The sequence below is a fragment of the Micromys minutus genome, assembly GCF_963924665.1.
Source record: "Micromys minutus genome assembly, chromosome: 2".
Classification (NCBI taxonomy): domain Eukaryota; kingdom Metazoa; phylum Chordata; class Mammalia; order Rodentia; family Muridae; genus Micromys; species Micromys minutus.
The window spans coordinates 40,676,049-40,691,597 of record NC_137971.1 but is presented as its reverse complement, the minus strand read 5'-3'; the positions used below and the strand labels follow the sequence as shown (position 1 = coordinate 40,691,597).

Below are 15,549 nucleotides of genomic sequence, written 5' to 3'. Positions count from 1 at the left end.
TTGCATTTCTTGGTCAGACACCAACCACTGGAAAGAAGGACTTGGAATCTGCGGGCCGCTGAGAGATAAGCAAACACCTCCCCGGCACGAGGTCCGCAGCACAGAGGATAAAGGCTTCAGCTCACTTCCCGCCGCGGGGCCTTTCGGTTGCTCCCGCCCGTGTTCTCACCTGTTCGCTTAGGGACAGGGATGCACCCACGTAAACCTGAACAAGTGTGCAAGTAAAACGAAGGCCGCCAGGGTGTAGTAGCCTCCTAGCCGCCACATTCCTATGCCCCGCCTCCTCAGGGCTCATACTTCCGGCCGCAAGGACGTTCGGGAACGCGAACCGCGAGCTTCCAACCAACCAGCGGCTGCGCTGGACGGGTGGAGGTGCGCGCGCATCACGGCGCAGGTTCGAATCTCCGGCGCTGTGCTGCGGCTTCCCCAACGTCCGATCCACTCTCGGGACGCCCCAGCTCCGTGCTGCCCTCTGACCTCCGCCCTTCGGCTGCAGCCCACGCGACCCGCATCCCTGGCCCATGGCCAAGCGGCGTGCGGCTGAGCCGCTAACGTTCCGCGTGCCTTGGAAGCGGCTCCTGCTCAGCGACTTCCCCGAGGAGCCACCGCTCTGGGTCCCGCCGTCTGGGGCGGCTCGGCCCCTCAAGCGCCAGGGAGACGCGGGGACCATGGCAGAGCCTGCGTCTGCGCCCCGAAAGCGACGCGGCGGTGGGGACGACGGACAGGAGCTACAGAGATGTGGTCTGGAGCCCGGGGAGCCACCTCCTGGCGAGCAGGGGGAACCCCTAGTCAGCCGGGCCGCGGGCGGCGGCGACCGGGTTGAGGGCGCGGGCAGCCCGCAGGGAGCCGACGGGGTGCACAGCCAGGTAGGTCTTCACTAGCCCGGAGCCCGGTCCCAGGCAGCCCAAGTCAGGCCCTCAATCCCAGAGGGTCGTCAGTCAGCTCAGTGACCAACGGGAGAAGCGTTTGATTTGATGGGCAATATTGTAGAACTTGTGGCAAGCTTTCCAGTAGCATTCCCCAGAGGACTCGTTAACCTTTAATGTTCAGTGCTAGGAGAATAGATTGTAAGACTCACTTTGCTCTCCGCTACTTTTTTTTTTTTTTTTTTTTTCTTTTTTGGTAGCCGTCAGCCATGTGATCCAGAATACACTAGAAATATATCTCAAATTTTATGTGTTGTAAGTGTAAAAGAGTAGAAGCTCAAAATATGGTTAAGGTATGGTCTGAGCTGTATTACACACAGAGTAACTTGTCACATGTCGGTTGTAGTGTTAATTTTATTTTAGATATGTGACTAGAGAACTTATAGTGAGTTTATAACCACGTTATATATAGCACAGCTTTTAGCCTGACTTAGAGACTCGAGCCTTCTTTAAAGCATTTCTTGCATAAATTGGTGGAGCATGGGATGAAGTAATCTTAATTCTCATAGCTCGCCAAAGTCAACCACCTTGGAATGCATCTGCCCAGTGTCTTTTTTTAGTAATTACATATTCTGTGTGTAGCCCTGGCTGTCCTGGACCAGGCTGTCCTCTAACTCTGAGATCCATATGCCTCTTGCCTTCCAAGTGCTGAGATTAAAGGCGTTCAGACAGATTATCGTTCAATACTACAGTCTCTATTTTTAGGTGAAGTTACTTGTATCTTAGAATCGTAGTTTTCCAGAAGTATTGGATGAGAGACTAGCCATGGGGAGCTTTCAGTAAGCGGATACCACACCAGCTTGTTGATGCTAGACACAGTTCGCTAGACCTTGTATTAGTAGGAGCTAGTAGAAGGAAGACCTGAGGCCCAGGAGTGTTGTGCAAGGTCTGCTTCTTGAGTTCCTTCTCTTTTATAGAACCATGAGGAGATATGAATTCTCCATCTTTCTTGCCTCCGAAGACAGTTTTGTTTTAAGAGCTAATCATCCAAAAGAATGCTACAAAAACCAAACTGGTATCAGTGTCTGCCTGATTTCTGCTTGCTCAGATTAGGGCTTAAATCTGCCCTAACCTATAGTCTTGTGTAGGAAATGATGCCACAGATGCCTTCTTTCCAGGCACAATACTAGTGCCTGCTTTGGGTTGTCAAGTTTAAGGATTTATTGTTTCTTACAGATACTCACGTATGTGTATACACATGTGTATATGGAGAGGGGAATAATTTAACTAGACAAAGTTAAAAAAATATACATATATTTTAACTAGACAAAGCTACGAGTGAATATATACTTTATATAAAATGTATTTTAATAACAGTATAGTTTTATTGCTCAGCTAATATTGCACGGTGCAATTAAATAGCAGAAATTTATTAACTATTTACTAGAGAATTAGTTAATGACACATCATTAAGGACATGATGCCCAGCAATAGTGAGCATTTACTATGATAATTTTTAATTCTCACAGGGATCCTAATCTATGCTTCTAATGAGGTAGGGTCAGTGATTTTTGTCATAGTTATTCAAACTTAATACATTTCTCTAAAATTTTTACTGTGTGTGTGTGTGTGCTGAGCCATCTCAGCCCTATGACTTTTGACTTACTGCATCTTTATTCCAATAATAAATTCCCAAAAGGCTAATTCTTTCTGCTTTAATGCTATAAAAGGGTGACTGAAGGGCCACTGCTTGTGGCATGACTGTTACACTGGTCTCCACATTGTCATTTGGCCTGGAGCATTGACATGTAGCCACTTTGGATTAGTACTAGAAGTGTAAGATACACTCTTAATTCGGAAAAGAATACATTATACCATTAAGTTTTGAAATGTTGAAACAGTGTTTGACTATAGTGGGACAAGTAAGCTTAAAGTTAATTTCACTTGCTTTTGTTTTTTATCATTACAGCAGTACACATGACTGTCATTTCCAGTGAACACTGTTATGGTGACAACTGTAAACTTAACATACTGTAGGAAGGAATCCAGGATGGGGTGCTCAGACTGAGAATTGGCACCCATCAGCCTGTGTGGGCTCCAGGACAGTTCTCTTTGCATGGAGTATTTAGAGACTGTTATGCCAATTTTAACATAACTACTTAAAGTAATTTTGTAATCACTTAAGGTACTACTTAATGCTTGATGGACCTGTTTATCAGTCATACCAGTTGTCAATTCATTGTTTTTCACTTTATCATGTTTATGTCCCTAAACATTACTGAGGTCATGAAAAATTTTGACCTCTGTTAATCTCAATCATAAACATCAGTGAAAAAGTAGGTTATAAGTGTGTATATATGTTTTAAATCTCATATTTCTCATTGAAACGCTGGCTGCTTTTCCATAGGGACCAGGGTGCAATTTCAGAACCCACATGATGGTTTAAGTAGAAACTCCAGACTCGGGGAATTATGCCCTCTTCTGGATTCCTCAGGCACTGCATGCTCATAGTACAGGCAAAACACCCAGACACATTTATTTATTTTTTTTAATTATATTTTTTTAAAGATGCTATTGCCGGAAATTCTTTTAAAATTAGGTTATTAGCAAATACAAATCTACAGATTTGATTGAGCATAAAAAGTGCTTTATTCATAATCAAAACTATTTGTTGAAAGCGAAAAAGACTATGTAAATTATTTTTGAGTTTATTTTCCAAACAAGGAATTTAAAAAGTAGTTATTGGCTGGCAAGAAAGGCCTTGCTGCCAAGCCTGAAGACTTGAGTTCAGTCCCCCAGAGCTCACATAGTAGAATGAATACTTCTCAAAGTTGTTCTCTGATCTCTGTCATGGTATGTGCCACCCCTAAGTAAATCAGTGAAACTGGGGAATGTGTAGTTGTCCATTTGCTTTTTAGAGTAGCTCAGCCTGGCTTTAAACTTTACAGCTCCTCCACTCAGCCTTCTGAGTGCTCTGTCTGGGCATGCCAGCCTGCTGCACTGAAACAAAGCACTTATTGGTGTGTGCATGTGTTGGGGGGAAGTGTCATTTTCTAAGACAGTGATATTTTTATCTTTCCTTTCCTAAAGCCCAATGAAGAGTTTTGGCAGTATAATACATTCCAGTTTTGGAGAAATCCTCTCCCACCTATTGATCTGGCAGCTCTTGAAGATGTGAGTCCACACAGCCTGACAGATACCCTTGAGGACAAGAATGAAGGAGTTGAGATTGACATGGAGTCCTGACAAGAATCCGAAGGAATGGGATTCGCTGAATTCAAGACATGAAGGAAAAGTTCATTTTCATACTTGACATACTTTCTTCAAACCTGAAAAATGAGGAAGAGTTTTGGGATAAATAACTACTACTGAATCTCCTATTGGAGAGTCAAAAAGGATGTGGTACATACAGTTGCAGACAAAATACTTTGTATGCATTTCTAATGAAAAAAGTTTTGTTCATGCTCTTGACTTTGAAGATGCTTATCTTGGGAAAGGAGGCTTTGACAACTTTAGAGGAAGCATTTAGGTCTCCACACTTGTTCTGTCAGATCTTCCTCTGCACCAGAAAGCACTAAATAAATACATTTATATAGCTCATGCTAATAAATACTTTCTAGTACATTTTATTGGCTCCCCTTGGTTGAACAAGTAGGAGACTATGCAAAATTAAAATGTGAGATTGTTTCTGAAAGCTACCCTGGTTTAAAAGAGTGTAAGTGTAAACCAGTGAGAACTTCCATTTGGGTAAGCTTGTTTTAACTTTCACTTTTTGCTGTTTATTAAAACAGCAGACAATGAATACAGCCAAACAATGGATAAAGAGAAGGAGGAAGCAGATGCCTGTCCTTCCTCTCTTTCTGAGATGAAAGAAATGATCTGGTCAGTTTACTGATTTTTGTTTTGAGGACATTTTTATATTGTTGATTACTTTAGACCTGTAGTTCTCAACACTGATAGCACTTTAACCATCTCTGCTTGAGCCCTGGTCCTAGAGAAATCTCATTCAGTATTTGAAGGTAGCTTTAAACATAGGTGGTTTGTTTGTTTGTTTGCACCAATTCTGTATTCCTGTATTGTGCAGATGGGGCCAGAACCCCCAGGCTAGCAGCTTTTCCTGTTTAAAGGAGATGACTAGTGGGAGCTGCAGCAGTGCTTCTTTATTAGTTTTGTCCTTATCTTGTTACATTATTGGATTTGTCGTTACTAAGTTATTGTGTTACAATTTTATTTTTAATAAAGTATACCATTTATGTTTGAGCTATTATGTATCAGTGACTAATTTTTCTATTGGATTCAGAATGCTGGCTTTGTTACTGAATAATTTTGTCTACATTTCTGTATTTTTGACATTAAATTCAATCCAAAATTCAGAAAAAGATAGTTGATGTCATTGAGAGAAAAAACAAATAATAAATAGTATCTACCTCAGAGTTGTGACTTTTTAACATTTTCTGTTTAATTAGCCTACTTTGGTTGTCCCCAACCCTGGTATCTGCCTGCCCAAGCTTTCTTGCTGTTTTTCTGCCCACAAGACTCTACTTGCATGCCTCTTTCAGCCTCTTCACCTCCCTTATTCCTTTTCTGTCTCTTGGGACCTTGTCTCAGTTTCTTTTCCTGCTGTGATGAAATACTGTGACAAAAGCAACTTAGCTCAGGAAAGGTCTGCTCAGCTCACTGTTGAGGCTGTAGTCCACCATGTGGAAGCCATAGCAGCAAGAGCTTTTAGCATCACACCTTTGTGTGTATAGACAGCTTAGTGTCACTGTGGTGGTCAGTGAGCAACTAAAGAGTTGGCCCTCTTTTCACTATGGTTTCTGGAGACCAAACTCAGGTCATCAGGTTTGGAAGCAAGTACCTATAACTGCTGAGCCAACTTGATAGCACACACCATTTTGGATAGTCCAGGATTCATTTTAGCCCAAGGAATGGTTTCACCCAAAAGACTAGATCTTTTCAAGTTGACAACACCATCACAGATCCCTGTCCAGTTCATGACACATGTCTATACCTGCAGTAAATGTATGTATAAGTTAGAAGCAGATTTTTAAGAAAGTTTGGTATTTGCTTTTCTGAACTTGGGTGACTACTTAAGTTCTTTACACGCCATACATTTTCCTGCAACTTCATTTTTCTTTTTGAGGGGATAGAATTTGGTGGTGTTTATGTACCATATTTTGTTTATTTGCTGATAGACATTGAGGCTGATTATCTTTGTTCCTATTATGATGAGCAGGAGTAAACATGGATATCCACATATCTCTAATAGGATATAGAATCTTCTGGACACATGCACCGAAATGGTATAGCTGGCTCATGGTAGATCTATTTTTGCTTTAGAGGGTTTGTTGTTTATTTTGAAAACTTATAGACATTAGTGGCTGTGGCTGTAGCTGTTTACAGTCCCAAAAATAGAATATTCCTCTTTTTCCCACATTTTCTCCAGCATTTGTTGGCATCTGGTTGTTTTTTTGTTTGTTTGTTTGTTTTGTTTTGTTTGTTTGTTTGTTTTCTGAGATGGTCTTTATGTAGCCCTGGAACTAAGATGATGTAAACCATGCTGACCTTGAACTCAAAAGACATTTGTACTCCCCATGTGCTGGGATTAAAGGTGTGTTTCACCTTTATCTTGGCATCTGTTATTTTGGTAGCCATTTTGACTGGGATGAGATGTAATCCCTAAGTAGTTTTAATTTGCGTTTCTCTGATGGCCAAAGACCTGAAACTCTTAGAAATACTTTTGGTCATACTTCTTTTTAAAATTGTCCAGTTCATTAATGTGTGTGTGTAAAGTTTCGCAGTTCTTTGTATATTAGCTTCTTGTCTGTCAAAATTGTCTTTTGTGTGGGTCGTCTTATGCTACTGAAGCTTCTTTTGCTTTGAAGAAGCTTTTTAACTTCACGCAACTCTACATGTTAGTTCTTGAGGCTGCTTTCCAGCATGTTGGAATCAGAACATGTCTGTACCTACATTCCCAAGTGTCATTCCTGTGCTTTTTCTCTAACTGTGTCAGGATTTCATGCTTTAAATTAAAGTCATTGGTCTACCTTGAATTTGTTTTTTTCAAATTGAGAGATACAGCTCTAACTTGATTCTTCTGTAGAATTTTGTAGATTCTTCACAGTTTTGCCAGCACCATTTGTTAATTTCTTCTGCCCTGGTGGACACTGTTGACAAAAATCTAGGTGCCCATAGCTGTTAGGTTTGTTTGGCTTATTCTACTCCATTGATCTATATGTCTGTCTTAGGGACAATACTCTGCTTTGACACTGTGGCTCTCTAGTGTAATTTGAGTCCAGGCAGTCAGTACCTCAGACAGTTCTAGGACTGCTGTGGCTATTCACCTCTGTATCCATAGGAATTTTAGGATTTTTTTCCCCCTAGATCCATGAAAAGGGTCAGTTGAAATTTTGGGGAGGAGTGAACTGAATTTACAGATTACTTTTGGTAGTATAGTTATGCTCACAATATTAATATATGTTCTGAGCTTTGTAGGCATGTCCAAACTGCAGGCTGTGAGCACATGAACCAAAGAGTAACTATGGCTATAGTCCAACAGGAAGTCATCAACTTACATAAAATATGAAATTATTTTGCAATTTGTTTTTGTACCACAGTTGTGTGGTCCTAAAGTGAACACTTCACAGTGTATTAGCAAGTTGAACATGTAGTATCTACCTCAGTTTTAGTGTTTTAAAGCTTTTGTTGAAGGTTTTTTTTTTTTTTTTCCAGCTTCTTGGTTTGTTTTATTTATTTATTTTTTTGTCTTTTTTGTTGTTTTAAGCTTTTGAAATGGGGCTATAGTTTTTTTCTAAGTTTCTTTTTTAGTGAGCTCAATATTATATAAAAAAGCTACTGAGGTTTTGGGAGTTTTGTTTTTTGAATTTGTTGTTTTTATTATTTGCTTGTTTTTAATTTATGTGTCTGTTGGGGGACAAGTTATACATATGGGGTATAGATACCTGTGGAACCCATAGGTCATCAGGTTCTCTAGAGCTGAAATTACAGGCAATTGCGAAGTGAGCGCTGGAAACCCAACTTGTTCCTCTGCAAGAGCAGTGTGCATTCTTCCTCTGCTCCCTCTTCTGCCCAGCTGTGAGTTTCAGTTGAGTTTTCTGTTCTGCAACCTTATTGAAAGAGTTACCAGTTCTGCTTCCTGGTTGAGTACATGAGTCTTAAGTACAGAGTCATGTAAACACTAAAATAATTCATTTCAAAATGAATTTTCATAAATTATGAATTTTCATAAATTATATTTCTATATATAGAAATGAAGAGAGTAAATATATATCTTTTTCCTTGTACAAACTAGGAAAGCCAGGGCAAACATCAACAAATGAGATGAGCTAATTACAAGAATAGGAGAAAGAAAAGTAAAAAAAAGTGAGGGAATTTAGGAGAAAAAAGGGTTGTAGGGAATGTCTTTGTCACATATTTCAACTGGTTTGACATTTAGTCACATCTGCAAGATCTGAGTAGCACCTAACAATTCCTGATATGTCACTAAGCTGGACATGGGGGGGCATTTTAAAACTCCCACAAACACAAAGTCACGTCAAAAGGTACAGCAAACAATCTGTATAAATAGAGAGAATGTTACTGTTTAAGGTTGTGCACTCAAAGAGAATCCCACGGCTGGGTCTTCCTTCCTTCCTTCCTTCCTTCCTTCCTTCCTTCCTTCCTCCCTTCCTTGCTCCCTCCCTCCCTCCTTCCCCCTCCCACAAGTGCTAGGATAAAGGCACATGCCACCCAGTTCCACTGCTGAATTCTTTAAAGGTGAACTTGTTCAGTGTTGTCTGGATCAGCTCTTGGGTTAGTGACTATGTCCTCATTTTCTGGGATGGTGCCACAGCTTGGGCTGTTCAGGAAGGATACTCAGGGCACCGCTGACACTGTCTCTAAACGAGATAAATGCTGAAATGGAACCTAATGCTGGCATTTACATAATACACACTGGTACTTAAAAATGGAATGACTGTAAGAGCCAACTGAAAGGGACTCCCTGTTGCTAAACCGGGGATAAGTTTTACAGCACAGCATTGAAAGTGACACACATATCCTCACTCGCCTCATACCTCACAGAATAAAGTACATTCCCTTCAGTGCACTGCTCATTTAAAAAAGAAGTGAAGAGGGGTTTGGGGAGGAAGCTCAGTAGTTATAACATTTGCAACACAAGCATGAGAGCGTGAATTTGGATTCCCAGAACCCACAGAAAGCTATGTTGAGTAGCAACCATCCATCATTTCAGCACTCCAAGACAAGAGTAATGTCTCGGCCACTGCTGAGCTACCACAGCTCAAGTGCACAGCCTCTCGTCCACGCTCCTGCAACTACTTACAGTGCTAGGGCACGCATTAAAACAGACATGAAAGGAGGAAGAGCACTTACTGAGAAGGAGGAATTCAGTAGGAGGGGAGGATAAGGCAGACCACAAGTCTGGGATATAGGCATATGAAACTATGAAAGATAAACTTTAAATAATTTTTAAGTCCATGGGGTAGAAGGAGCTGAGGTAAAGTTGAAAAGCTCAGATGAATGAAATCATAGTTGAGAATGTGCTAAAGCTAGAAAATAAAATAGACATCCAAATACAAGAAACACTTAGAAACCCAAACAGACAAGAATATCATAGAAAAGAACTTTAAAAGTACAACAAAGAAAAATAATAAAACCTGCAAGTGAAAAATATGGGGCTGCTGGAGAAAGAGGAACACACCTCCACTGTTGGTAGGGTTGTAAGCTGGTACAACCACTCTGGAAATCAGTCTGGTGGCGCCTCAGAAAATTGGACATAGTACTACCTGAGGACCCAGCTGTACTACTCTTGAGCATGTAACTAAAAGAAGTCCCAACATCTAACAAGGACACATGCACCACAGTGTTCATAGCAGCCTTATTTATAATAGCCAGAAGCTGGAAAGAACCCAGATGCCCTTCAACAGAGGAATGGATACAGAGGAATTGTGCTACATTTATGCAATGGAGTACTACTCAGCTGTTAGAAACAATGACTTCATGAAATTCCTAGGCATATGCATGGAACTAGAAGCTATCATCCTGAGTGAGGTAACCCAGTCACAAAAGAGCACTCATGGTATGTACTCTCTGATAAGCAGATACTAGCCCAAAAGGCTCAGAATACACAAGAAACAATTCACAGAAATTATGAAGCTAAAGAGAATTGTCAGAAGGTGGATGCCTTAGTCCTTCTTATAAGGGAGAACAAAACACTCATGGGAGGAAATAAAGGGACAAATAGAGGAGCAGGGATTGGAGGAAAGATTATTCAGAGACTGCCTTACCTGGGAATCCATCCCATATTCAGCTACTAAACCCACACACTATTGCTGATGACAAGTAGTACTTATATGGCATGAACCTGATATAATCAGGAAGCTTCCTGAGAGGCTCAGCCAGAGTCATGCTGATACAGAGGAGGACGCTTGCAACTCACCATCGAATTGAACATGGGGACCCCAATGAGGCAGCTACAGAAAGTACTGAAGGAGCTGAAAGGGTCTGCAGCCCCATGGGAAGAAGAACATTATCAACCCCCCAAACCTTCCACAGCTCCCAGGGACTAAAACACCAGCCAATGAGTTTATGTGGAGAGACTCATGGCTCCAGGTGCATATGCAGCAGAGGATATGCTAAAATATAATAAAAATATCAATGAACACATTGAAGCAAGAATGCCAGCATGACATCAGTTCTGTCACTAGCCAGGAAAGCATGTAATGATAAATGTTATCATTTCAAGTCCTGAAAATAATTGTCAGCAAAGGCTGGGCAGTTGTGGTGAACACCTCTAATCCCAGCACTGGAAAGGCAAAGGCAGGTTAATCTCTGAGTTCGAGGCCAGCCTACTTTACAGAGTGTGTTCCAGAATAGCCAAGACTACATAGAGAATTATTTTCTTAAAACTTCCACTTCCCACAACCACCACCACCACAACAACAAAAAGTCAACTAAGATTTTTATATCCAGCAAAGTTATCTCTTAAAATGGATGGAAAATTAAAGTATTTTAAGAGAAGCAGATTTAAGACAATGACGACTAAGCCAGCATGGCAGAAACTTCTTAAAGGGATGTGTCTTAGTTTCTTTTTCCTGATGCTGTAATAAAATCTGACAATGAAAGTGGCTTAGGGGAACTTATTATCACGGCTCACAATGCCAAGGTAGACTCCATCACAGGAGGGAAGTCGAGGCAGCAGAAACTTGAAGCAGCTGGTTGCATCACGTCTAAAATCTGGAACAGGAAGCAGGAAATGCATACTGTTGCTCAGTGACCTTTCTTCATTCATATACTCCAGGATACAACCTCAGGCAATGGTGCTATCAGCAGTGCACAAGGCTTCACACTCCAATTACCTCAGGAAAGACAGTCCTTGACAGGCCAGCCCAGGTGATCTCCCAGGTAATCCTAGCTTCTGTCAAGGTGACCATCTGCATCATCCATTGCAGAATACTACACACAGTTTCAACCATGAGAAGATACTTTATGAGATTGTCTTAGGGTTTCCATTGCTGTGAAAAGACACCATGACCAAGGCATCCTTTATAAAAGGCAACATTTAACTGGGGCTAGCTTAGAGTTTCAGAAGGTTAGCCCATTAACATCCCGGTGGGAAGCATGGCAACATCCAGGCAGATGTGGTGCTGGAGAAGGAGAATTCTGCATCTTAATCTGAAGCCTGCCGGAGAAAGTCAGTCATCTGCTGGCAACCAGGAGGAGGCGCTCTTTTCACACTGGGTTGAGCTTAAGTATTGGGAGACCTCAGAGCCCAGCAATACAGTGATATAATACCTCCAACAAGGCCACACCTCCTAAGTAGTGCCACTTCCCCTGGGCCAAGCATATTCAAAACACTGCAGAGATAAACAGATGGTCGGAAGAGAGTCAAGAAGGAGTAAGCTATGTTTAATGCAGCAGAACTCTAATATTCTCAGAAGGACCACCAATAAAACAAACAGCCAAAACTGCCAACAAAAGCATCAGCAATAGCAAACCCCCCAATAAGTAAACTTGAAAACAAATGGCCTTAAATATATGCACTGACTGGAATAAACAAGCAAACAAAAAAACCAAGATCCAACTTATATGCCCACTGGAGACATATAGAAACTGCTAATCAAAGGTTTAAGTCGACCTAAGGGGCCATGGTGATTCTTGTATATGAAAAAGAAAACCCAGGCTAAAACCAGTCAAATGCGACAAGAGTGTCACTCAAAAGCATAACCACACACTAAGACAAAATCATCACAAATGATTTGTCTATCACATGCCATGATCACACCCACATCTCAAGACTTCTAGAGTATGCACATATTTAAACTAAAACCTGTAGGAGGCAAAATTAAGCAGTATGCTGAGGAAACTCTTCTATAAAACCAAATAATTTACTTAAAACATATCCTCCCTGTGGTCATAGGGCCCAAGAATTATGCATCCTGGAAATAACTTACCATGCCTCTACACTCAGGAGAATTCTATGGCTGGGTCTGTCTGTCTGTTTTCCTTCCTTCCTTTCTGTTTTTGTTTGTTTGTTTTGTTTAGAGACAGGGTCTCTATATATTTCTGGCTGTCCTGGGACTCACCATATAGATCAGGCTAGACTGGAACTCACAGAGCTCAGATCTACCTGCTTCTGCAAAAGTGAGTAGTGAACGGGAGCATATGGTTTACAAAAATAAGTAATAAAGATTAACATGAAAAACTAATAATTCTATTCAGTTGTGACCCTCACATTTAAGTATGGTACCATTTTCCTGAGTTACATCAATAAAGGGCTTACTTAGTGCTTGTCACATGAGAAGCCTTTCCAGAAGGTAAATTGTTAATACAGCCTCAGAACCTTGTCACAAGCTTAAATGTGATAGCGTGTACCTACTTTTCCAGGATGTGGGATGCTGAGCTGCAGACTGCCACCAGTAACAGGCCGGGCTTGGCTTCAGAGTGATCATTATGTAAATGAGGAAAAACAAACTTCAGAAAAGATGCACATGTAGCAATTGGTGGCAACCTCTATCTCTCATTAATAGCTTTTCTAGGAAATGTAATTACAACCCTTAAAAATAATGAAACTGTTTTGCTAGATTGAGATAGGCCTCATACCAGACAAAGCAACTGAGACTAAAGTCTCTTCTCTTCTCTTCTCTTCTCTTCTCTTCTCTTCTCTTCTCTTCTCTTCTCTTCTCTTCTCTTCTCTTCTCTTCTCTTCTCTTCTCTTCTCTTCTCTCCTCTCCTCTCCTCTCCTCTCCTCTCCTCTCCTCTCCTCTCCTCTCCTCTCCTCTCCTCTCCTCTCCTCTCCTCTCCTCTCCCCTCCCCTCCCCTCCCCTCCCCTCCCCTCCCCTCCCCTCCCCTCCCCTCCCCTCCCCTCCCCTCCCCTCTCCTCCCCTCCCCTCCCCTTCCCTCTCCTCCTTTCCATATCTCTTGCAGTTTTGAGGCAAGAACTAAGGAGAGACCAAACTTGACTGACATAAAAACCCTGTCATCGGAAGGGGGAATCTAGCTAGTGTGAAGGCCAGTGCGGCTTCGAGCACCCGCCACCATGAGCGGAACCTTAGCGAAGATGGCGGAGATCGAAGCCGAGATGGCTCGGACTCAGAAGAACAAAGCTACAGCACATCATCTTGGACTGCTTAAGGCTCGCCTTGCTAAGCTTCGAAGAGAACTCATCACTCCAAAAGGTGGAGGCGGTGGTGGGCCAGGAGAAGGTTTTGATGTGGCCAAGACAGGCGATGCTCGAATTGGGTTTGTGGGTTTTCCATCTGTAGGGAAGTCAACTCTGCTAAGTAACTTAGCAGGAGTATATTCTGAAGTAGCAGCCTACGAATTCACTACTTTGACCACAGTGCCTGGTGTCATCAGATATAAAGGTGCTAAGATCCAGCTTCTGGGTCTTCCAGGTATTGTTGAAGGTGCCAAGGATGGGAAAGGTAAGGTCATCAAGTCATTGCAGTGGCCCGAACGTGTAATTTGATCTTGATTGTTCTGGATGTCCTAAAACCCTTGGGACATAAGAAGATAATTGAAAATGAGTTGGAAGGCTTTGGGATTCGCCTGAACAGCAAACCCCCCAACATTGGCTTTAAGAAGAAAGACAAGGGAGGCATTAATCTCACAGCCACTTGCCCTCAGAGTGAGCTAGATGCTGAAACTGTGAAGAGCATTCTGGCGGAATATAAAATTCATAATGCTGATGTGACTTTGCGCAGTGATGCCACAGCTGATGACCTCATTGACGTGGTTGAAGGAAACAGAGTTTATATTCCCTGTATCTATGTATTAAATAAGATTGATCAGATCTCCACTGAGGAGTTGGATATAATAAATAAGGTGCCTCACTGTGTACCCATTTCTGCTCATCACCGCTGGAATTTTGATGACCTTTTGGAGAAGATCTGGGACTATCTGAAACTAGTGAGAATTTACACCAAACCCAAAGGCCAGTTACCTGATTACACATCTCCAGTAGTACTCCCTTATTCTAGGACCACAGTAGAAGATTTCTGCATGAAGATTCACAAAAATCTCATCAAAGAATTTAAATACGCTTTGGTCTGGGGTCTCTCTGTGAAACATAATCCCCAGAAAGTGGGTAAAGACCACACATTGGAAGATGAAGATGTCATTCAGATTGTGAAGAAGTGAAATCCTGTTCCCATCTGCTGGCTGACCACATTACCTTCCTTAACCCCTTCTGATTTTGGCAGCTTCTGAATTGGGATACAGGGATGGATATGGAGACTTCCAAACTGAAACACCACTTTTTTTTTTTTTTTTTGAGATAGGGTCTCATGTATTTCAGGCTGGCTTTGAGCTCTCTGAAGCTGAGGCTTGCCTAGAATTCCTTGTTCATCACCTTCCATCTCCCAAGTGCTGGGCTTACTGCTGTGTACCTGTAACACCTCAGCAACATCACTTCCCTACTTTGGTGTCACTTCTATTGAATTGTATAAAAAATCTGGTGGGCCCGTTTAAAAAAAAACAAAAAACCCTGTCATCAGAACAGGTAGAGTGTGTAGTTTGAAAGGACACTTAACATACTCTAGCAGACTTGACCAGACTTGACTTACAGCATATAATTTTAAATGATCAGGACACCATTCTCTTTTTTAAAAATCATTTTTATTGGATACTCTCTGTATTTACCTTTCAAATGTTATCCCCTTTCTCCACACTCCCTCCCCCTCCCCTTGCCTCCATGAAGATGCTCTCACACCAAACCACCCACTTCAAACTCAGCACCTTGGCATTCCAACACAGGGGGAAAATAAGCCTTCACTGGACCAAAGGCCTCTCCTCCCACTGATGCCAAACAATGCTATTCCCTGCTACATATGCAACAGGAGTCATGGGTTTCTCGATGCGTACTAATTGGTTTGCGTTTTAGTCCCTGGAAACTATGAAGGGTTTGGTTGGTTGATATTGTTGTTCTTCCTATGGGGTTGCAGACCCTTTCAGCTTCTTCAGTCCTTTCTCTAGCTCTTCCATTGGGGTCTCCATGCTCAGTCCAAGAATCCTCATCTGTATCAATATGGCTCTGGCAAAGCCTCTGAAGAGGCATCCATATCAGGTTCCTGTCAGTAAGGACTTCTTGGCATTTGCAATTTCAGCTGAATTTTGTGGCTGCTGAATTCCCCAGGCAAGGCAATCTTCGGATGGTCTTTTTTCT

General features: G+C 41.9%; 2 protein-coding genes across 2 annotated transcripts; both read left to right on the top strand.

Moving 5' to 3' along the window:
• Positions 1-449: 449 nt before the first annotated feature.
• On the top strand, positions 450-4,366 carry LOC308416632 (uncharacterized protein C9orf40 homolog). The gene is made up of 2 exons (XM_080911674.1): positions 450-866; positions 3,957-4,366. The coding sequence occupies exons 1-2, from the start codon at positions 522-524 to the stop codon at positions 4,110-4,112; spliced, it is 501 nt and encodes a 166-aa protein (XP_080767800.1). The 5' UTR covers positions 450-521; the 3' UTR covers positions 4,113-4,366.
• Positions 4,367-13,387: 9,021 nt separating this feature from the next.
• Positions 13,388-14,630, top strand: LOC308417881 (developmentally-regulated GTP-binding protein 1-like). The gene is given in 2 exon segments (XM_080913186.1): positions 13,388-13,810; positions 13,813-14,630. Coding segments are annotated over 2 exon segments (1,101 nt in total). The 5' UTR covers positions 13,388-13,422; the 3' UTR covers positions 14,526-14,630.
• Positions 14,631-15,549: the final 919 nt, after the last annotated feature.

Coding starts and splice junctions, on each gene's coding strand:
- LOC308416632 (XM_080911674.1), top strand. CDS start 522: ATGGCCAAGCGGCGTGCGGCTGAGCCGCTAACGTTCCGCGTGCCTTGG. Junction 867..3,956: donor CCGACGGGGTGCACAGCCAG/GTAGGTCTTCAC, acceptor CCTTTCCTAAAG/CCCAATGAAGAGTTTTGGCA.